The 25,157-nt window shown below is 43.0% G+C and overlaps 1 protein-coding gene across 1 annotated transcript in view; it reads left to right on the forward strand.

Annotated features, from left to right (window-relative positions):
- Positions 1-25,157, forward strand: part of COL9A1 (collagen type IX alpha 1 chain) — a 162,908-nt gene that overhangs the window by 70,363 nt on the left and 67,388 nt on the right. Inside the window, exons 11-17 of the mRNA XM_083174961.1 lie at positions 9,298-9,351; positions 12,522-12,557; positions 15,957-15,980; positions 18,012-18,065; positions 21,699-21,752; positions 23,747-23,779; positions 23,870-23,926. Of these exons, the coding sequence (XP_083031087.1) occupies positions 9,298-9,351; positions 12,522-12,557; positions 15,957-15,980; positions 18,012-18,065; positions 21,699-21,752; positions 23,747-23,779; positions 23,870-23,926 (312 nt within the window). The remainder of the gene's footprint in view (positions 1-9,297; positions 9,352-12,521; positions 12,558-15,956; positions 15,981-18,011; positions 18,066-21,698; positions 21,753-23,746; positions 23,780-23,869; positions 23,927-25,157) is intronic.

Below are 25,157 nucleotides of genomic sequence, written 5' to 3' on the forward strand. Positions count from 1 at the left end.
AAGGTTATGATCCGAGAGAGGGAATTGGGCGTTAGTGAATTCAGAAACAGAACATAGCCTATTGAATAGAATACCAGATCAAGGCAGTGTCCCTTGTGAGTAAGGGAGTCAGACCATTGGGTAAGGCTGAGAGAGGTGGTTAGACAGAGGAGTTTAGAGGCATAAGGAGAAAGTGGGCTGTCAATAGCGATATTGAATTCAACCCATGATGATGGTGGAGATGTCAGAAGATAAGAAGTGTGGGAGCCAGGCAAAGAAATCTTCCATAAATTGATGTTTGGGAAGCCTAGGTGGGCGATAGATAGCTGCGACACACATAGGCAGGTATTCAATGCTGTGGGCGAGTGGTGACAGCGAGCAGAGCTTCCTGCTCGCTGTCACCATTCACCCTGACAGTATCCAACGCAGCCCCCTCATACGCCAATTCCCCCTCGCTCCATTTTTCGAGCGAGGGGGAATTGGCGTATGCGGCTCCTGAACCAGCGAGACTCGCGGCTAAATACAGCGAGTTTCCTGCATTAGCCGTGGGTCTTGTGACGGCGAGGATTTCCCCAGAACATTGAATAGAGCGAGCTGCCGGCGCGGGGGTTAAACAGCGAGGATCGCTGGTTTTCTGCAATCCTCGCTGTTTAACCCCCTCGCTGGCCGCTCGCCGTGGCATTGAATACACCCCATAATTGAAACACATTCTCATTGCTTGTAGTAGATACCATCTGATAAATATACATTATTCTTCTGAATTAATCACAATTTGTAAGGTACTTGTTTCCTAGCACGGCGCCCACGATTTTCAGTCGTATGGCATCTTATGCATTGTATCGCATGCCATATAGCCGCATGCGATTCGATGCGATGCGATTTAAGCACCCTTTACAATTTTTAATTGTATAAGCACCCTAATGGGTGCTTACAATGTTAAATGCACCCCCACGTCACCCACACTATCAATGCCAACCCGAAGCGTGGCGAGCGCAGCGAGCCCGCATTGGGCCGCGGTACGCGTCCTCCGACCTTTTCATACCCTCACTATCCACGTCGGCGTGGAGTTGATTTTATACAGTGTGGCGAGCACAGCGAGCCACTGAGCCCGAAGCGCGGCGAGCGCAGCGAGCCCCGCGTGGGGGCGCGTATTACTTTACATGTATTCCGCGTCCCCTCGAGGGGCTCGCTGCGCTCGCCAGACTATTTAAAATCAGCTCCATGCCGACGTGAATAGTGGGGGTATTAAAAGGTCGGAAGACGCGTACTGCCGCCGCTCGCCACGCTTCGGGTTGGCGTTGATAGTGGGGGTGGTTTTAACATTGTAAGCACCCCTTACGGTGCTTATACAATTAATAATCTTATGGGGGGCCCATTTAAAATTGAAAACACCCATTAGGGTGCTTATACAATTTTAAATCGTATATCATTGTATATGGCATACAATAGCATACAATGCGATGGTATACGATTTAAAATTGTATAACATCAGCTGACATCGCGTAACATTGCATCACATACCATTGTATGGCTTATGGTATGCGATGCGATGGGCGCCGTGCTAGGAAACAAGTACCAATTGTAACATGTATTTCATGTGTGTAGGATATTTCATGATTGACCTGGTTACCGTGTTACAACATAAATACAGCTTGTTCTAGCTGACTGCGCTCCCTGACAACATATTTACATTAACAGCAGTAGCCCATAAACAGAACCATATGTTCCTGCAGTGAGGACTGTCAATAATATGGAATAATGAACTGAGGTACAGGGACAAAAGGAACACTATATTACTGTTTCCTGATTATAGCAAATATGTCTGATAATAGAGTTCATTGATGAAGGTCTAGAAACTCAGAGTCCCTGAATAACAGAGAACAATGTTGGAATGCCTGGAATTTTGCCATGTGTTGTTGTAAGTACCGATGGAAAACAAACCTTAGAATCAATAAAGAAAAACGCAATTACACATTAGGATTGCTTTCCAAATAGAATGTTATGTTACTAACTCATATTCATACACAATTTAAATTCTTCACCAACATACATTTAGTTACTTTAAGGGGTGAGGTATTAGTTAGGCAAAATTTAGACATTCAAAATAAAGACTCCGTATTGACGAAATATACATTATTTAGAAAACCAAAATGTCTATACTGACTATATGTTGACAGCCGTCAATCACTGTCATAATGTCGGCATGGCCATAATGTAGACATGGACATAATGTATACAATTTATATATAAATGTTGACATTTAAAATATGGAGAAATTTTAAGGTCAATACCAAAGTGTCAGAAGAGTTAGAATGTCGGTAGTCGTAATATAATAACACAGATGTGGCTAAAAGCCAGCTACGGTTCAGGCGAAAATACTGTAAGAGCTGGCATCTCAGTCGTTTAGACACTGCTAGCAGTTCAGTTTGAGGAAAAAATTCCCCCCCCCACCCCCCCACCCCCCCCCCCCACCCAATCATACCCAGCTTGAGACTTCTCAGCCTGGAACCTCATATCCAGCAACAGGCTGAACCAGCTAGGATTTCCTTAAAAAGTTGGAACCCCCAAAATAAAATGGTGTACTGTCTCTGCCTGTGTTCAGGGCTGGTGGCAGTGCATTCAGAGGTGACGGTTAATAAAGATGTTATGATATTGTTCTTTACAGACAGTGCATAAGTCACAGTAAAGGTGGGCGGACACTTTTGTGCTACTTCTCCAAGGGGATAAGTCACACGCGATCCCCCTTTCAGATGCCCATCAGCTTCCCAGGCAGCAGGATCACATATGATACATACTGTATGTACATATGTGGTCCTTTTTGCATCTGTTGTATCGTGCGCGATCCCAGCCAAGCCTGCCTGGCTTGGCTGCATTGCAACACATCTCTCCTGCAGCCCGTGCAAACCTCAGGCTCCAATGCGATGTACACAGGACTGTGCATCTCATCAGACCTGATGTCAAGCTCATGTGATTTGGATGCTTTTTATGCAATTTATTGTCCCAGTTGCATAAAAAGTGACCAAATTGCATGTAGATTGGGCACCTTAAGTCTGCCCTGGCATGATGGGGAACTATGGGAAAATGCCCAGAAATAAAAGTCCTTCTGCAGTGTGTCTAGAAATATTCACATAAAGATATGACATAGACAGCCCATTTAAAAAAATAAAAAAAAAATAAACACTCAACACACACAGCCCTTTGTAACCACTTTAATACTTACAAAATTCACAAAGCATGTCCTCCTTGTCCATTAAGGCATCCAATGGTTCTTTGCTAAAAGAACCATAGATGGATTTGGCCTCTAAACCAGGCATTCCCAACCACGGTCCTCAAGTCACACCAACAGTGCAGGTTGTAGTGATATCCAGGCTTGAGCACAGGTGACTTAATTAGTACCTGAGTGATTCTGGTTAAACCATCTGTGCTGAAGCCTGGATATCACTAAAACCTGCACTGTTGGTGTGCATTGAGGACCGTAGTTGGGAAAGCCTGCTCTAGACCAATGAATGGGACCTGGTCACTTGCAGTCAGTCTATAGAATGACTGGCTAAGAGCTGACTGACTGACTGAGAGCGTGTGAATGCTGCACAAGATTTGCACACTGTAAAGTTTAGACTGTATTTGAGGTAAAATTGAAAGAAGTTGCAAATGATATTGAGAAACTCTGCTCTTGAAATATGGAAGAACAGTGTCCAGAATATAAATGGTGTAATGATTGATTTGCTTGTGGATTACTAAATAAATGATACAGTACCTCTACAATATATAAACTTAATCTACAAACACACAGAAACAAACCTACCTAACAAATTACCTTGTTACAGATTCCTAGTCAGTTCTCTTAGAGTAATATACAACAGTGGTACAATAATGCTGCTTTACCACTGCCAAACCTGCTTTGACCCGGTTTTTGAAACGTTTCTTTAAACGGGTCAAAGCAGGTTTGAACCCCTTTCCCACTAACGATAAAACCGCTCTTAAACGAGTAAAACACTGCTTTTTACCCGTTTAACAAATACCAGTATTTGTTAAACGGGTGTAGCACCCTGGGGTAGTAAGCAATGTTCCCTCTAATTTTACCAAGGCTGTGTGCGGAAAAAGATATTGGCTGTGCAACTTTGGAAGGAAATGTACATTTTTGTGCGTCACATAACGTATACAGGCCTAGGTTTCGAGTTCTGTTGAGTTAATAAAGCAATTTGAATGTTTACAGACTTCACACACCACACATATAGGCTATAGCAGTGATTTTCAACCTTATTAAACTCGTGGCACACTAAACAAGATTTTAACCTTTGTGCGCTCAGTTGTAATGTCTGTGCGCGGGCTCGGCGAGTTGTGTGCGCGCGCACATGCGCACAGCTTAGAGGGAACACTGGTAGTAAGGTAACAAGACCTCTCACGTGTGTACTCTTCTCTATTTCATTCTAAATTCCCACCAGGCCAGAGCTGGTAGGCCACTGCTTCCCCTCATAGCCAATAGACTGAGCCTCATATCAATCATACTGTCCTAACACCAGTTGTAACATTGTGGGGCTGGAAGAAACGTACACAAACGTTAAGGTGCGCAGTTTGACCTGGTGGGAAATTAGAATGAAATAGAGAACATTACATACGCAAGAGGTCTTATACATTACTTTAAGAACCATCCTCGTGAAAACGCATTGATGCACATTATGGCTATGGTATAAAACATAGACTGACTCATGATAGACAGTCATATGGTCGACAACCACTAATGGTCGACAGTCACAAGGTTGACAGGGTCAAAAGGTTGACAGGGTCTAATGGTCGACAGGTAAAAGGTTGACATTAAAAAGGTCGACATGGTCAAAAGGTTGACAGACAAAAGGTCAACATGGAAAGGTCGACATGAGTTTAATGTTTTTAGGGTGTCTATGTTGACATAGGTCGACATGGACACTAAGTGTGCCGCGTCCCCTCACATGGCTCGCTGCACTCGCCATGCTTTGTGCTCGGTGCCTCGCTGCACTCGCCATGCTTTGTGCTCGGTGCCTCGCTGCACTCGCCATGCTTTGTGCTCGGTGCCTCGCTGCACTCGCCATGCTTTGTGCTCGGTGCCTCGCTGCACTCGGCACACTATTTTACTATCCCTCTATGCCCTAGTGGATGGTACAGTAGGGCATGAAATACCGCCTGTCGGCTGAAAAATTTGCAAAAAAATGCATGTCTACATTAATCATGTCAACCTTTTCCATGTCGAACTTTTGACCCTGTCGACCTATTGTGTGTCAACCTTTAAACCCTGTCGGCCATTTGACTGTCGACCTTTTGACCCTGTCGAGCATGTGACTGCCGACCATTAGTGGTCGACCATATGACTGTCTATCATGTGTCAGTCTACGATCAGTCGGGATACCGCACATTACATACTGTACAGAGCACAGGTCTAACATAGCTTTTGTGTACTTCAATCTTGTGCTTCAGCTGCGGTATGCATTATGTTTTCCTGCTCCATTGACTAATGCTTGACATAACATTTTTAAATGTTATGCACAACTAACCATATAATAATTTCAGGTTACTATGTATTTACTTCAGCATGTTTTTAGTCTGACATATTTATCCTGGTAAATGTAGCGTGATGCCTCAGTCTGCCACTAGATGGCACTGCAGTAGTTTGTTTCTATATTACATTCTTCTCAGCGTTTGATTTGCTTTAGTTTTCTCCATTGTAACTGGTCTATTGAGACTGCTCATCCAGATTATATATATTTCAGTTTTTAGACAACAGTGGTATTTGTTATTTTTTTTTCTTCAACAGAGCTCTTCCTCATGAGTTATTTTAAAAGTATGTATGGTGACCTTGTGATAGTGCAGAATCTTTATATAAGAATAAGTGTATGCAGCTGAGAGCTGCTTTTCATGGCATATTTATTAACATATAAGTTAGTTGTTATAGTAATAAAAGCATGTTTTGTAATGTATTAAGAAATAAAGTAAATAATATAAATACATAAGGATTGCCTACACGACCCTCTCCTTCAGGGAGAAAACGCTTTGTTCTTTGTCATACTGATGGTCTGGTTACTCTGTATAATATGTATTATACATCTAATGCAGACTAGCAGACTAGTAACCAGACCATCAGTATGACAAAGAACATCAGGGTACTTATGTAATATCTGGGCTCCCGTATTTCTTATGAGACCGCGTCCCCTCGCCACGCTTCGGGCGCGGTGGCTCGCTGCGCTCGCCACACTATATAAAATCCACTCCATGCTTAGTTGGATAGTAGGGGTATGAAAAAATGGGGTGCATTTAACATGGGAGCCCAGATAATACATAAGTACCGTTTTTGTAACATAGGCTGAGATAGGAACTGATTTCCAGCCATATGCTATATCATAATACATAATTGCATAGTTTCCCATATACAGTAGTGGATAAATAAACCTAAAGGTGCCCATACACGTACCAATTACCCGGTACTTTTTGTGCTAAAATAGCATTGCATCGCATGCACAATGCATGCACAACGATGCTATTTTAGCACAAAAAGTACCGGGTAATTGGTACGTGTATGGGCACCTTAATACATATAGACCAAGGCATTAATAATATATACACAATTGCATTGTTCCCAGACAGGTTAGAAATCACATAACAAACATGGGGTGTATTCTTTGTGACTTTACGACACCTACATAATTTTAAAATAAGTAAATGAATAAATAAATCAATTAATTAATATTACTCCCAATAGAAATAGAAAGACAAAAATACATTTAAAATCGCTAGAAAAACCAAGTTATATTTACTTACTCGTTGCCACTTCCCTTAGCCACATACATGTTACTTGATCACAGGCGTCGCTGATTTTGGCGGGGGGACCACAAAAAGGGGTGTGGTATTACACTTTAGACCATACACAGTAATGCCCATTACACATTTTAGCAAACTCTGTAATACCCATTACACATAAAGCCACACGCCGTAATGCCAATTACACATAAGGCCACACACCATAATGCCCATTACACATTGGGCCACACATCATGATGCCCATTACATACTATATAACAAACCATAATGCCCATTACATATTTGCCACATAAGTGATGCTTACCTACGTGCTCATTGCTAGGGGGTTCTTGCTTGATGGCACCATAGTACCCATTACACATGATGCCGCACACCATAGTACCCATTACACATGATGCCGCACACCATAGTACCCAATACACATGATGCCGCACACCATAGTACCCATTACACATGATGCCGCACACCATAGTACCCATTACACATGATGCCATGCACCATAGTACCCATTACACATGATGCTGCACACATAATGTCCCTTACACATGATGCTGCACACATAATGCCCCTTACACATGATGCTGCACACATAATGTCCCTTACACATGATGCTGCACACCGTAATGCCCCTTACACATTAAGCCACACATTATGCGTAATGCCCCCACATACCGCCACTTGTAGCGTCCCTTAAGCAATGCCCCCAAATCCAACCCAGGGGGTGTAGCAAAATGATTAGCAAGAGCTATGCAAAGCCGTCCTCAACGCCACTCATCTGTTGGTATTACCAGCAGATGAACGGCTCTCCCGGCGATGATGCGGGAGCGTGCAGCAGCGCTCACAGCTCATCGCTGGGGCATACACACTGGGTGGCTTTGAGCTGAAAGCCGCTTTAAACAGGCTGTTTTGAGCGGCTTTCAGCTCAAAGTCACCCAGTGTGTATGGGCCTTTAGATTATTATGATGCCAGTGTCTCTCCTGTGGCCAATGCTTCCTTGAGTTCTAATGTACTGGAAATGTTGCATTTGCAATGTGAACAGAAGTGGAGCACTGTCATCGGGATCAAAAATCCCAATCCAAGCTTTGTTTTAACCGGTTTTCAGTCAGTGCTGACTAACAAGTCTGAGCACTCAGACAGTAACATGTGTACAGATTTTGAAAGCATAGTCACAGCTGTGTGCAATCATGAGGCTGATCCAGATCCTAGCTTCCTTTTTATCACACTGATAGATGCATCGCTTTTGTACTTTGTTGTGCAATATGACAGCTCACTGCAAACATAGGTGAGGCCAGTCCATTCTGTTAGCGGGTGCACCAGTGGAGGGGCATGTCTATCACTGCCTTCTGGGTATGTCTATCACTGCCCTTTGAGTATATCTATCATCGCCGACTGGACGTGTCTATCACCGCCTATTGTCCATCAATGCAAACTAAATTGGAGGATGACTTATTTATGTATATGGGTGTCAGAATGAATCACCCCCCCCCCCCCCACACACACATATTAGAAATAGGGACAGTGCAAACGGAAACCCATAAATATACACTGTAATGCCCATTATGCATTATGCCACCCTCCATAATGCTCATTACACATTATGCCATACTCCGTAATGCCCAATACACATTATGCTACACTCCGTTATGCCCATAATACATTATATCACACACCGTAATGCTCATTACATATTATGCCACAAGATATAATGTCCATTATACATTATGCCACACACCATAATTCCCATTACACGTTATACCACACACCACAATGTCTATTAAATATGCCACATAAGTGCAGTGGTTACATGCTCTTTGCCAGAGGTTTCTTGCTCAATTCCAGGGGTTACATGCTTCTTGCTAGGGATTTCATTATCGTTGCCATGGGGGATCATGTGCTCATTGCCCAGGGGGGTTTACATGCTTGTTACCCTAAGGGAAGTTGCACGCTCATTGCTAGAGGGAGGTAATTGCTTGTTGCTAGGGGGAGTTACATGCTTATTGCCAAGGGGTCTTACATGGTCATTGCCCAGGGGATTCCTTCCTGACAAGGCTACTGCTCTCTCAGAATCCTTGATGCGCTCCTCTGACAGCCACTAGAGGTCGTGCAGACCTTTACTGTCTGTCTGCTGCAAGTTGGTGGCCATCTATGGAGTGGCCGCAGCAGACAGAGGCTGCAGCGCTGGCTCCCTGTCACTGATAACCGGTGAGAGGGGAGCAGGTAATTAGGGGTGCTGGTCATTAGTGCACACGCCTTTGTCTGCAAAACAAATCTCAATTAAGGTTCATATACATTTGCTGAACCTGCCACTGCCGATATGGGTGATAGACATGCAATGGCAGGGGAGTGGGGAGTGTGTTTGTGTCCTGGGGGGGGGGTGGGGGGGGGGGGGTGGGGGGGGGGGGGGGGGGGGGGGGCAATGCTGCATTATGCAACATGGCCCTAGTGAATGATCTGCTCCTTCGTCTGTACATGTGCAGCTGTGCTGTAAAGAAGATGTATTAATGATGTAACTTTATTTATTCATCACAACAGGGACTAACAGGACCTGAAGGAATCCCTGGCCCTGGTGGCCCAAGAGGGCAAAAGGTTAGTATAATCTTAAACTAGGAAATTACAAAAAATTTACCTACTAAGGGGGAAATTTACTAAAATGTGTATTCTTGCTCTGGGCAACCAATCAGATCCTGTCTACTATCTTCTAGAGCTGGGGTAGCCAACCCTAGTCCTCGAGAGCTACCAACAGTGCATGTTTTGCAGGTCTCCTCACAGAATCACAAGTGAGCTAATTAGCTCCATCTGTGTATCTTTTAAAATGTGTCAGTGATTAATGAGTGCAGCTGTGCAGCAGCTAGGTTGTCTGGAAAATGTGAACTGTTGGTAGCACTCGAGGGCTAGGGTTGGCTACCACTGTGCTAAATAAAGAAGTAGATTCTGATTGGTTGCCCATAGTAACATCACATGTGCAGTAGAACACACATCATAGTAAATTTCCCCCATAGGGTCATATTCAGTAACAGGGATCAGGGTTCTTCCTGCCTTTTATCTTTCTAAACGTGCCCATACACGGTACAATTGCCAGGTGCGAGGAGATGCGCGCTAACGTGCACATCCCATCGCACAGCTCAAAAAAGTATGTGCTGCACAAACTTTTTGTACTAAATTGCAAATCATTGTATCTCATTGCATTGCAAAACGTATGCTATACGATCTAGTCCAAATTGCATACAATAATTGTACAATGTATGGGCACCTTAAGACTTTTGGTATTAAATTGGTTGCAAATTTTTCATCTTTTTATATTGGGGTTATGTTTTTTTTTGTTGTTGAGCACCTCTTAAATTCCATTAAAATGTTAGACATGTGTTGGTGCGCTGTGGACACCACTTACCCTAATGACTAATTTTAATGCCCTGTACACATGGGGTGATGGGAGCAGTGTGCGGAGCGACCTAGTTAAGCACAGATCGCTCAACACAAAGTGCTGCACCATCGCAATTGAGAACACTGGTGATGACTAGATTTATATTGCATGCAGGCAATAGCAACGCGTGGGATCGTGCATTGCAGTCTCCAGGGGCCATACACACAGAGCAATCTGTGCTTCATTGCTAAACAAACTAGACAGATCACTTAGAAATGGGGCTGTAATTGTCCCATGTGTATGGTCCATAAGTTTCCAATCAGCTTAATTAGTCCATAATTACTCACCTTCTACAGCGCTCTCCGCCTTCGCTCCTTGGGCCTGATTCAACAAAACAAAGTCTTTCTCTAATGGACAAAACTATGTGTGCACTGTATGTGGGGTAAATGTAACATGTGCATTGAGCGTTAGATGTCAGCTGCCTGCCCCTGGTGACCATGTCACCGGGTGATTTCCATGGGTGTGACTATCCCCCCCGGCCGCAGCCTTCGGTGCGTGCACTCAGCAAACAGTGCCGTGGCCGCACACACCCGGCGGTTGCACATGGGCAGATAAGCGACTACGTATGCGCATACACAAAACATCGGTCCCCGTGTGAACGTACGGTCCTTGCAAATGGACCGGAATAACCCCCTAAGAGTAGAGGGAAATGATAGTGACCATAGCAATTCCATATGGATATTTCAAAAATATTCCATCCTAAGGATTTCCTGTTAAGCACAAATGTCATAGACAAGCTGCTGAGGTTCTACACTTAGGGCCGGATTCTGAATCAGATGGCTGGAGATGCCCCTAGGCATTGGCAAACTAGGCAAATGTTTTCTAAGATTCTCAAGATGAAGCCGCATATACCGTAGCACACCACTGACCGCTGGCCACAAGTTACTAAATGCAGCCGCATATGGTATACTGCTTGCCACTGAACACACTCTGAGTTCTATTGGTGCAGTGATTTCCCATCCAGCTCAACTATCTGAGCATGCAATCTACTCAGGACTTGAGACAGAGGCTGTAACAAATGCAGCCTATAAGCCCATGAACAGTGAGCCTCATATATTTGCTCTGCATTAACAATATATTATGCTCTAGGGAGCTGGTTTGAATGATTAAATGTTCCATTTTTATACTTGCAGACTTTTTATCTCAGCGTCCTATTATACTCTATTATCCTATACTGATATACTGCACTCATAAACCTTTCTGCGACTGTCTGTTACTATTTTCAGGTGCTGATACATGTTATGCTATAACCTTATATTTGCTGCTACTTTATTGCTACTTTAATATTTACTGTAAGGTTTACTTGTACTGGATGACAGTATTATGGTTATGGTTTTTGTGATTGGCACCTTATGCATTTGTGTAATTAAGATGCAACTTTACTTTTTACTTCATTATTTATCTACTTTCTTTTGTTATGTTTTATACAAGTTAATAATATAAGTAATTATATGTAAGTTAATAATATATGTAATTTGCATGAATTTCCAATACAAGACTCCAATGATGTTCCACTTGCACCAGCTCATACGGAGCTGATGAACTCAGGCAGAATATATTTTGTATCGTAGCACAAGCAATCGTCCATTTTCTGTAAATACTATAATTGGTACTTGTGAGTTATCTGGGCGCCCGATTTCTAAATCGGGTCGGATCGGGCACATCGCATCGCATCGCATGCGACCATCGGATGCGATGCGATGCGATGACCCGATTTTTCCATAGGAATCAATGTTAAAATGGACTGAGTCCATTTTAACATGGAATTCAATGGGAAAAAGGGGTCCTTTTCATACCCCTACTATCCAAGTGGGCATGGAGTTGGATATAAACCTGTGGCGAGCGTAGCGAGCCACCGAGCCCGAAGCGTGGCGAGCGTAGCGAGCCCCGCGAGGGGACACAGAATACCGTCCCCTCGCGGGGCTCGCTTCGCTCGCCACGCTTCGGGCTCGGTGGCTCGCTACGCTCGCCACAGGTTTATATCCAACTCCATGCCCACTTGGATAGTAGGGGTATGAAAAGGACCCCTTTTTCCCATTGAATTCCATGTTAAAATGGACTCAGTCCATTTTAACATTGATTCCTATGGAAAAATCGGGTCATCGCATCCGATGGTCGCATGCGATGCGATGCGATGCGATATCGCATCGCATCTGATTGTATGCCTTAACTTAAGGCATACAATCAAAAAATCGGGCGCCCAGATAACTCATAAGTACCCTATAATTTCCACATAATAGATCTATAGTTTAGTAGTTGATTTCATTATAGCAAATTGGCATATGCTATGGTGTATATTTGAAATAACCTAAAGTAATACAAATAATATTTTCAGGGTGAACCTGGATTGCCGGGCTCTCGTGGACTATCAGTAAGTAAACATCACTTATGAAATTGAATAATAACCTCAATCGTCAAAACTATTAAGTTAAAAGCATGTATTTATTATGTATATTAGAACTTGATTATCTATTTGCAGTAACCTTCTGCTCTCATATTCTTTTTGTTTAATTCCTGCTCTTCAACAATTTGTTTTCTGACACTTTCAGATTTTTTGCTGACCTACAATAGCTGACAGGGCAGTCATCAGGGGGGAGACTGCGGTGACTCCAGTCCCGGGCCCAGACAGAAAGGGGACCTGGACTGGAGTCTATCAAGTATAATTTGTCATAAACAAAGTTCACATTTCCCATGAAGCAATATAGAGGTTGAGTAGCGCAACCAGTGTTGCAGACAACGGAGGTCTCACCAGGCAAGCCGGTATTCAAGAAAAGGAAAGTTTGCCCTGTCTATTATATCAGTCCTGGGCCCCACAATTTCAGTCACAATTTGCCACAATGGCAGTCCTGGCTGATGAGCTCACTGTGGGAAAGAAGGGTAGAGAAAGCAGGTGTAGAATGCTGCAGCAAGGAAATGTTGCACCCAGAGTGAGACCAAATTATGGCCCTCTCCCTATATTTTGTTTTCAAACTAAATATTTGGAGATGGAATAGAAAAGAGATAGGAGTACTGCAAACATAATTGTGCAACCAAGTCAAGTTAGAAAGGTACGGTGTGAAAATAGCACTAAGGTGTCGATACTATTAACCCCAAAGGGTGTGAGTTGCCATTCAGGTGCCGCTTTAATGCTGAACACGGCACCCTAATTAACTCTCATTTGCACCCCTATGGAGGTGCAAGCACTTTTCATCAAGTTCGGCCCGCCGTGAAGTGCGCCCGGTGTTGTGAAAATTCTCAAACATTACATGGATTCCATGCACTGTATTGTATCCCCCTGATGAAGTCCAGCCTAAATTTTAGGAGATGCATTCTGGCCCTTTAGTTGGCTACGACGGCAGTGCCAGTCCATCACAGTAGGCAGGTGCTCCATGTAATGTTACAGTGTCAGGGCCTCATTATAGGTTCAGTGCCCTAGGCTAATACACATGTAGCTTCCCTTGTAATGCTGCCAAACACACATGTAACGGGCTCAGGGAATTGCCATTCATACTGCCTATGTGCATGTAATGAAGTTTTATTCAACTGGCATGTAGGATCTACAGTAATGCTTGTGGCATGAAAAGGAGGATTTGGCTTTAGGCCAGCACTGTAGTACAATGTACATAAAGTAATGTTTCCAACAGTAAGTTACATTGGCAAAGCCATCTGGCAGTCACCTTAAGAACTTTATCACTCACAGTACATTGAGACAAGTGATAGCTAGGAAGCACGGAGTACAGTAAGTTAGGTATTAATTTTATTCCTCAGCTGTCACCTGATGATGCCCCCCCCCATCATTTTGGTGTCACCCCTTGACAGCACCCGGGTGTCAAACGAGAAAGAGGATAGAATGGAGAGTGAAAAAAAGCCAGCCAATCAGCTCCTACCTGTCATGTCACAGAAAGTGTTTGAAAAATGTCAGGCAGGAGCTGATTGGTTGGTTATTTATCAGTCTCCATTTTATCACTTTGAAGCTTAGTGCATCTGGCCCAATGTCTTTTGAATGGCTGCAAAAGACACACATAGGAAGTGTGACTTATACCCTCACAAAAATCCAGGTAGGATCCAGGATTTTTTTTCTCATTTACACTGCGGTGCTGCCCCGCAGTGTAAATGGGGGCGGTGCGTGGAGATGACATCATCTCCAAGAGCCGGGACCACCTATTGCTCCGCCGGGACAGAGATCGCTGCGCTGGGGGCAAGCCCAGCTCCAAGCAGCTTGGGCTGCCCCAGCCTCCGTGCATCGCTACCCCCCCTGTCCGTGAGGTGAATGGATGCTGCACACAGGCACTGATGTCTGCACAGCACAGCAGACAGCAGCGGAGGCTGTGTGTGCCCCTGCCCAACCTCTATACTGACCGCAGGACGCTGATGACCCGGCATAACCGTTCACACTGCCCCTCACCCGGGTCATCCCCGTGTTCCCCCTGGTCAGTACCAGGTAGGATTCACGTGGAAATGGACCCGTGTTCTTTTTCAGCTACCCCTTTTACACTGACGGTGACCCAGGTCCACAAGGCAAAAACCATGGTTTTTGCCTGGGTGTAAAAGGGGTATCATTTACTATTTAGAGCAACTGGCTAAGTAGAATCTACAGTACATAATACAGCTATAACTGTAACTGTTCAGCACCACATGAAACATGACCTGTGTGGCAATTACCATTTCGTATTACCATGTTTTGGAATCACTCTGCTCCTCTCCGCTGTGCTGGTCTGCCTAAAGGTGTGTACACACGGCAGATGCTGCCGTGAGATGCGAGTCCCGACACGATCAGATCGCATCTGGACTCGCATCTCACGGCATGCCAGAGGGGCACAATTTACACTATATAGTGCAGATCTGCACTATATAGTGTTGCCTGCCCTCACTATCTGGCTGCCGATATGCGTTCACACGGGAGCGCGCATCGGCAGCGCATCGGGCTCGGAAGCCCTAAAAAAGCATGCGATTTGGCTTCCGATGTTCCCTATATCGGGAACATCGGAAGCCAAATCTAACCGTGTGTACACACTATTAGTCTCGCCTTATCTGATAGCAACATAGAGGTTGTTTGGAATAAAAAATATTTGTCAGGGAATCTTTCTGGTTTAGCAACACAGTGATATTTGCAGACCACTACCCTGCAATGTCCCCTGTAATCTCAGAGCAGGAATTAGTCCCCAGTGACTAGCTATTGGCAAAGTATGATCTGTGATCCTAGCAAAAAAAGTTGCCTGTAATTATTCAGAATAGTGGGTACGGCTATATTTGGCAGTTATTAGTTTTTATTATAACCTTATAACCTTTCAAAGGAGGCATATGTGTATGGAAACACATAGCATGGTATAAACATACCTAACAATAAGTGTATTCTTCTGTGCAGAACTAACTGCTGTTCTCTTACCCAACAAGTGACTGATTCTTATTCCTAGTAAATGACCCTTATACTTCAAATTTCAAATTGCCACCATTATTCTACAGTTTAAAGGAAGATTATTATAACCAGCAATGATAATACTTTTGGGCTAGGAATATGATGATATGTTTGGTAATTCTAGATGTTTAGGGTGAAAGGACATACCCTGTCATTGTTAGCCATATTGCAAAGAGATGACATTCTGATCCAACTGATTATCAAACAGCTTTCCACACACAGCCACCTGCATGAAAAGCAGCATTTGTGCTTACAGGTCTAGAAATCTATCAGGACAGTGTTCTGGTGCTTGCGTTTCTGCTTAGAGTATTCAATGTAAACTGAAGACAATTGTCTTAAATAAAATGTAATTGTGTTTTATGTTCTATTCCTAAGGGTGGAGGAGTTTCAGGACCACGGGTAAGTGTACAATTTCCAGCACTTCTGCTAAGAAAATAATGAACGAAAGTTGTTGCTTAGCAATTCCGTCCATGACTATAAATACTTTATGTATTAATTATTTATTAAAATCTGCTCAAATTGAATAGAAAAGCCACTAAACTTTAGCTGAAATCAATCAAACCTCAGTATTCCCACTTTTAGTTGTAAATACCTACTACATCAACCCTACGTTAACCCTTCATATGTATGGTAGCAAATATCTTAATCATTTTGCATAAGAAATACAGTTCTCAGATGCATCAGATAATGGGTGCAGCGTGAGTGGTGCACATGTCTCCCTGGGTCCATTTAGTATTAGCGGCTAAGTCCCCAATAATGGTTAGTCGCAAATATTAAGTATCACCTGAAAGTTTCAGGAGAGACCGCAGCAGGAATCTCCGATCCCTGCTGAGATCCCTCCAGCACCGTCACCGGCCACATCCCCCATAGGTTTCTATGGGGGATGTGAAGCGGCCCGATGTTGAGACATTGCTACGGGTCCCGGGGTCAGCAGGGGGGTCAACTCTGACTGTACATATGCAGCCACCCCCCCCCCCCAGCACCTGGCTGAGCGTATTGCAGGGACAGGCTTCTTTCAGAGCCCTGTCCCTGCATATGCGGATGATACAACCATGTGATAGGATCTCATATTACAATGCGGTCCTGGGCAGTAATATTCTGCCCAGATAGCATTGTATATGCGATACTTAATAAATGGGCCCTTAATAATTGACTAATACTCTATTTTCAATGCACTAGTTTAGTATATCCTTATGCAACATATGTAAAAAAACAACGTTAAGAATGTTAAAATACATAAAACCATTTAATAGCTCAATAAAAAGTATGGTACTGCTTTCCTAGCACGGCGCCCACGATCTAGATTGTATGTGTCGGGCTGATATCTCAAGCATCTCATGCATCTTATGTGTTTGTGCGGCATAAGATGCATGAGATGATGCAATCGACGTGATCGACGAGATTTTTACATTGGAATCAATGTGAAATGGTCCCTGAGACCCAATGTTACATTTATTCCAATGTAAAAAGCCCCCAAAACCCCAATTTTAATTGCTAACCCCCCCTCATGGGTGAAATGGCCCCCCCATTGTTAACGACACCCCACTATTGACGCCAACTCGAAGCGTGGCGAGCCCAGCGAGCCCGCGAGGGGCGACGGTACGCGTCCTCCGACCTTTTCATACCACCACTATCCACGTCGGCGTGGAGTTGATTTTATATAGTGTGGCGAGCGCAGTGAGGGGACGCGTAATACATGTGAAGTAGTCTGCGTCCCCTCGCGGGGCTCGCTGCGCTCGCCACGCCTCGGGCTAGGTGGCTCTCTGCGCTCGCCACACTATATAAAATCAACTCCACGCCGACATGGATAGTGGGGGAATGAAAAGGTCGAAGGATGCGTACCGCCGCCCCTCGCGGGCTCGCTGCGCTCGCCACGCTTCGGGTTGGCGTTGGTAGTGCTGGTGGCGTTAACAATGGTTATTGGGGCTCTGGATTTTTTTATCTCATGGATCTCATGGATCTCATGCATCTTATGGATGCATAAGATCCATGAGATGCATAAGATGAGATCCATCCGATTAAAAAATCTATGGTACATAGGGGGTGTTTCTGGTTGGTTTGTAAAAGCAAACTCCTTTTCTAATGGACAAAACCATGTGCACTGCAGGTGGGGCTGATGTAACATGTGCAGAGAGTTAGATTTGGGGGAGTTATTTTGTTTCTGTGCAGAGTAAATACTGGCTGCTTTATTTTTACACTGCAATATAGATATCAGTTTGAACACACCCCACTTACATGAAATTCTTTCTGCACATGTTGCATCAGCCCCACCTGTAGTGCACATGGTTTGGTCCATTAAAGAAGGCGTTTGCTTTTACAAACCAACCAGAACCACCCCCTAAGTGTATTCTACCTATAAATTGCTTAAGTAACATTATCTTGTAATAAATTGCTAACCTTGGAAGTAATACTCCTTTTTTATATTTACAGGGTGCACCTGGCCCCCCTGGGCTTTTAGGAGAGTTGGGCCGTGGTGGTGCAGTGGTAAGATTGTTAAATTTTTAAAACATTTTAACAGATATATAGGAGTATTCTATCTGTGCCGATATTTCCAACAGGTGGAAATATCGGCACTCGTCTATTCAGTGATGCTGTTTCTGACAGTATTGAAGGCTATCAGATATTGTATGTCTTTTTTTAAAGTTGAATCTGTTTTGTTAGAAGCGGACATGAATTGTGGAATCCGAGGTTGCTTTTCGACAACAAGCAGCCGTTTTCGCATTTACGCCTCTCGATAGTTGGAACATTGAATTCCAACAGTCGGGATGTTCCTTCAGTTGAAATCCCATATTACTGTAAATACCCCTCTTTAGGGGTCAGTTCAACTAGGGGCGGAGGAGAAAAGTTACCATGCCAATAGCATATAAATGCTGGCAACAGAATCAGATCTCCTTCCCCTTCTTGTGATTTCACTGTGGACTCTATAATTGTATGCAGCCTGAATCTAGAATTACCGTAAATGTGACATGTATGTAATGTATGTGTGTGTGTGGATATATATATATATATATATATATACCCACACATATACAGGGGTTAAAGTGGAGGGGAATGGGGTCGAACTGAGTGAGGAACTAGTCAACCCCCTCTTTGTCTCTCAACAGTAATTCTAACCGAAAAGTATTACAGTTGGCAGGGGGGAGGAAAAAATCCTGCCACTGACCCCGGCTCTGCCTAATGGGGGGGGGGGGGGGGGTAGTTTAGGTGGCAGGGGGAATTGCATTCCCCCACCTGTAGTTTAGGGCATACTACACATCAAACATTTCCAGTATTGGGTGGAATTATGTTGCAGCTATAAATTATAGAAATAGATTAGCAAATTTCCATAGTACTGTACAGTAATATAATGTTCTACAAATAGAAGACAAAGGAAAACCGATACATAGGGACAGATGTATTAAGCCTTAACAAGATATAAAATGGAGAGTGATAAAAGGGGCCATTTACTAACATTATCTTACTAAAATAATGTGAAAAAAGGTGTTTTCACACCCATTTCACATCATTTTAGTTTCACCTGAATGCTCTAAAGGGCTTTTGGAGCAGTTTTTGGGTGGAATGTATTAAGGGAAAAAATTTTGTTTTTACTTAGACCCGGCCACCGCATTTTCACCTCCCAGGTTATCGCCACCTTTAGTTGGTGATACCCTATAGAAGCCTATGGGCTTCCTAACGCCGGCCACCGCAATCCACCACCCCCGCCACAGATGCTGACCCCACTTCCTGGCATTCCTCCGTCAAACTCCTCCTCCCCCTAGAAACACAAGGGGATAGGAGGAGGTGCCCAGGACACTTGCTTCCCATCCAGGGGGAAGAGGGAGAGCCCAGAGATGTGACTGAGACCCCCTCCCCGCACACCACATCACAGGTATCATGGGGGCCTCCGTCAACTCATTGCAATGCTAATTGCTTTTCCCATACTTATAATGGAAAACATGATCTTGACAAATTTACAAAAAAACTTCAGCTGGCTAATCACAGATTCAAATTCTGGGCATCTGCACAGCTTTCTTTGCTCGTAGGCAGGGAAAAGCTGTGCGGGGATGGGGAAAGGGTGATCCGCTGTGTGTGTGTGTCCAAAAATTCAAAAAGCAGCAGGTCAATTTACTGCACTGGGGATCACAGGAAGAGGAAGTCCTGAAGACCAACAGAGCTGTATAAATCGGTGGAGAATAGCTTGCAGTGCATGCAGGGTGTCATCGCGACAAGGAGGTGTGCTGGCGGCAGCGGTATGCGCAGTACAACTTGGGGGGTATTTTTCTTGAAAACTATTTTGATGATGCTGCAGAGACTAATCACAGGAACAGAGCTTTATTGCAAGCTCTGTCTTTGCATATGATAATTGGTACATCTGTGAGATGTATTCAGTTATCACATTGGGAGTTTGCCCAATATTAGTAAATCACATCCGCATCCTCAGATGTGGATAGTGATAAATGGGCCCCAAAAAGAGATAAAAACCAACCAATCAGCTCCTAAATGCCATGTTTCAGGCTGTGCTTGAGAAATAACTCTTTATAACCCTCCACTTTACCTCTTGGTAAGAATTTGGCCAATAAAGATCACTAAAACATGAGTATTGTAAGTGACAACAAAATATACCTTGTCTACATGCTGGGTGTAATCATGTTGATTAATTTAAACATTTTTAACAAAATGATTCCTCTGTGTGTGGCCCCGAACCACTTGAGATTCTAATCAGGATGCAACCCGGACCGTTGCTGAAACTTCCTTTTGACTAATGCGGGCCATATCTCAGCTGTATAATTCCCTGACGACAATCCAATCCATGATCAGCAAAAATGTAGATCGTCCGACATTGCTGTTTGAAGATTCATCAGGGAATCATAAATCCAGCAACTCTCCAATCCTAATCATTTTTTGGTTGCAATCAAGGATTTCTGATATGTTGGATTTCTCCAATCCACTGGGCCAGGCATGCATAGAATGGGGAACTGCCTCAATAGTCCGCTGATGTACGGGCCTATAGTGTAAACAAGCCATTTTCAGCTTCAAAGTGAACAGGATTTGGTGGCAAACAAAAGAAAGACAAAAAAATATGAATTAATAAGGAAAGAGATTTTGAGTACTACCATAAAGTTAGTTGGCACATTATATTTACAATGTATTTGTGTTTGCTTAAATGATGAAAAGATGTATATGGTATTACTTCTAGTATAGAATATTTACTATTTCATGTTGGCTAACTTTGCCCTGTAGACTATTTATCTCTGTGTGTGTCACTTAGTTAGGGTAGTATTCCAGAGTGGCTCATCTCCAAATAGTCATGAGAGTAATTGTTAGGAGAGAGAACTGATGTACTAATTAACAAAGCAGGCTGTCTGGGCTATATAATCTATTGACACACAAGTACAGGCTGAATGCCCACAAAGGTTGTTTTCAATGCGACATTGAACTATTGACTATATAGCTCAATAAACATTGATAAGTAGATTAATTTATTCTAGCAAGACAGACTACTGTTGCAGTAAGTTAAGATGTCATACTACAACTTCCCCAAAAGGTGCTTAGAGGTACATTGGCATACACAGCATTACATAATGACTACTGCAGTATCGGATAGGATTTGCCGCAGCAAATATAGGACATTAGCAACAAAAATTATAACTTTGTACCTTGTTGTAAATCACAATTAGAGGCTATATATGTGGCCAAAGCGCTAATTGTTCTTATAGGAAAGTCATTTTGGACATTCATAAATACATTTATAACATTTCAAAATTTGAGTTGTAAAATAACATGAACATTTTTAACCAGCTGAGGAAGGAATTGAAGTAAGAACGGGAGTCTGGGGAAGTGGAAACAGCCCTAAAAATTGGTCTTTTATACACTGGATACTGTATGAAATAGAGTATTAATATTTAACAGTTCAGATAGTCTATAGTATAGGCTCTTTCAGACATTTAAATAAGATAAGTGGCAACCAGAAACCAGAACCCCCCCCCCTGCATTTGCCAATGGTAATATCAAAATATATTTACCTATTGTGGAATCAGTTGAGTGTGTTTAACTTTTTGTGGTCAACGAAAGCAAATTTGCACTGTGTAAAATAGTAAAACTAAATATAATGTATATACTGTACCTGTTTTTACATAGGGTGATGCTGGTGGACGAGGTGTACCGGGACCTCCAGGACCACCTGGTCCTAGAGTAAGTTTTCTTCCCCTATAATTAAATGCCTGTAGCCTTCGGAGCTAATGTTGTTTCAGTTTTCTTAGAAATACACTTGCAATTTAATAATAATTAAATGGAACACATGTGACCAATACAGGATGTCTAATATGCTGCCCTAATGTAACTTATATACTTATATATTCTTAACAGTGACACCAACATTATTGGACTTCATACTTCTAACATACTTAAACCTAGGTATATTTTTGCCGGTTAAGGGGGAATGTATGAAGCGTGAAAGGATTGTAAAAGTTGCTCATGGCAACTAATCTGCTTTGAAGTAACATCAAGTAAATTCTTTTAAAATATAGCTGCTCCACTCTTTTCATAGTTTCATACATTCTCCCCTAAATGATGTACCATTTCTTGTACTTTTGATGATCCACCTCATATTAGAGCATATTAAAAACAATGTCAGTTCCTTGTTAGCACCCATCTGCGAGGGTGGATCAATAAGTACCTGTGTGTGAAGACAGATGGCATCGCTGAGGAAAGCAATACCAACTTTCCTCGTATTTCTGGAGCCTGTCAATGAACACCTTCATCTTTACAATGCCATTTACCAGGATTTTGCCATTTCATTTCCTAATTTGTCACTGCTTACTGTCCTTAGTATAAGCACACCAGGGTAATGTGTGCTCTTTTTGAAGCACCAACAGCCAGCAAAAAAGATATGTTTTACTTGTACAAATATGACACACAGAAATGAGAACTCGTGAATGTATAATGACCGCAGATTTGCTGCAACAACACCAAAGCCTATATATTCTCATTGATTTAAGGAGTTTGTAATTATGCAGCTTTCTCCCAGCTATTTAGCCGCATCATTCATTTCTCTGCTAAATTGGTTGTTTATGGTCTATGGAGGCTTAAAGCCCAAAGCACAAGATCTGTGATCAACTCAACAGGCAACATTGTAGATGGGATAATGGTCCTTTTTTGTGGCTGGATATGGGCCATAATGTAACCATTTTGCAGACCATGTTGATGCAGTTGCTATTGGTGTAGCAAGCTTCAGAATGAGATCTGTAGCTATTACGGTAGTAGTGTCTAATATACATAGAGGCCCATTTATAAATGAGTTTTAGAAGTTTTAAGCTCATTGTGAATTATATTTAGCTTTGATTAATGATAGTGCTGCTGTAAAGAGTTTTGCATTTCAGAATAATCGATATTTGTAACTTACTGCTCATTGTTTGATTTTCAATTCTAAAGGGTGCAGCAGCATCTGTACTGAAATATAGCACTCACCAATGCTAACCGATAAAGTCCCAGCAGCTAGGCTGCGGCATCCAGGTCCGTCACTGCACATAATGCATTGATGCAGCTTTCTCTGCCCCTTTCCTTCCACTCTCCGCCCCTTTCCTTCCACTTTTGGTATCCTAGTCTATGTCCTATCCCTCCAGCTCCTCCTCCCACCCATTTTCTGGTGTCCATGTTGATCCTTTGCGATTGCTGGCAACCAAAGGAGCATACAAAATAATGCTGGCTGCTTCATTAACCATACCATTCGCCGGAGAGCTGGTCATTATTTATTTAGGGGAGCGGTAATGCTAATATCCATAAAAATATACATAAAAAATGTTTTGTTTATTGGGCACCTTAGATAGAAAAAACATAAGAGAAAAGTTTCAGTTTACAACCAAATGAACTACACTATTTAATTGTTTATCTACTATATTATTTTGTACTATGTTTTATTGCCCAACATACTTTGTAGGATAGCCTTGACATATTTGTTCAAACACATTCTTTGTGTGAGATGTGTGGTATCGGCAAAACTATGATAACCAGATCAAGCAACCAGTAATCATGAAGCAAACGTTTTTCAGAACTTAAATAACGTTGCTGTATATGAGACATTGCGGGTATTTTATTTTCTTCAGATTTTCAATTACAATTGATTTTCTTTGTGTTTTCTGATGTGTTTCTGACTGAATACAGAAAACGTCTATTTTTGTTTTCAACAGGGGACAGTTGCTCTGCCTGAAGGGGATCCCCTGGTGAGTTATGTGTGAAAAGCATTAACAGTTGTAGCAATGTTCTGTTTTCTTTCAATTTGTTATTTATCAAGACTGTTATTTTATTTTCAGTGCCCTAATTCATGCCCACCAGGCCGTCCAGGATATCCAGGTCTGGCTGGAATGAAGGTAAAATCACATATTCATACTGTAGCTTGTAGAATGTTAATGTTAAGCAAAACTTTATTGCGGTTACTGTAGCTTGTAGAATGTTAATGTTAAGTAAAACTTTATTGTGGCTGCTGAAAAAGAATGCACATTGCAAGATTGAATATGCATAATGAATTATTTCATATATAATTAATATATAGTGCAAAGCAGCACTCTGGTAGACTTTTTAAGAATAACAACACAGTAAACAAACTGTCCTTAGTTTTGGTTCACTGCCTGACAAATGAGCTGAGCACACATGCTGAGGACAGTTTTCTCTCTAAACTGAGTTTATCTGAAAGGAGGGTTCTAAAGGGGCCTACACACATGGTGGCTGTGCTGAGCGATCAAGCACACAGCGCTGCACAGTGATGTGTCAGCACTCTGTGCTGAGTGATCTGTCAGGGCCAGTGTTCTTCGGTGAGAACACTGGCCCTGACCGACGATGTAACTATATTTATCCAGCGTGCTGGATATTAATCACCGGACACGTGGGGCCACATATCGCTATTTCCATGGCCCCTATACATGGAGTTAGATGGCTTAGAAAATGCCCTGAAATTGCTCCATGTGTAGGCCCCATTACTCAAGCCATTTGTCACCTGATAAGGTACAGAAAAACAATTGGTAGCCTCTTGTTTGGAAAATAAACCACTGAGGAAGAAAAAAAGATGAAACACATTGGATGATTAATGCAAATATGACCTACGTTTTTTCATCATCTATGCCCATAAAACCCCATTTGGATGAAGGACTTTTGGATGAAATTCGCAGAAGCTGATCAGCACTGTTTTTGGGTGAACTTTGGTGGGAGAGTCTCGATTCAGAAACAAAAAGGATGATCGGTACTTGTGTAGTTTCACAGCGCCGTCGCGTGCACAGTCTGTCTCAGAAACTTGGCAGCTTGCCAGACGCTTTGTTTAACTGTGCGCGTGCCGCTCTAGCTGTGCTCAGCGCAGCGCGTGGCTGCTGTCCATATGTAAGCTGCGTTATCAGCGTAGCGCCGGGCAGCAGCAGCAAGCGCTGCCCAGGCGCTGACAGGTCACTGTGGAACTTGTAGTTCCACAGTAAAATAGGCAGTCCTGCGCACCGCTGACAACGGGGGCATGTACAGTCGACACCCCGGCACACCGCCGACGTGCCGGGGCTTCTAAAGTACACAACCCGGCACACCTCTATCAAAGGGGGTGTCCCCCATGTAGACGCTAAA

Source organism: Crinia signifera, chromosome 3 (assembly GCF_055691185.1).
Source record: "Crinia signifera chromosome 3, ASM5569118v1, whole genome shotgun sequence".
NCBI lineage: Eukaryota > Metazoa > Chordata > Amphibia > Anura > Myobatrachidae > Crinia > Crinia signifera.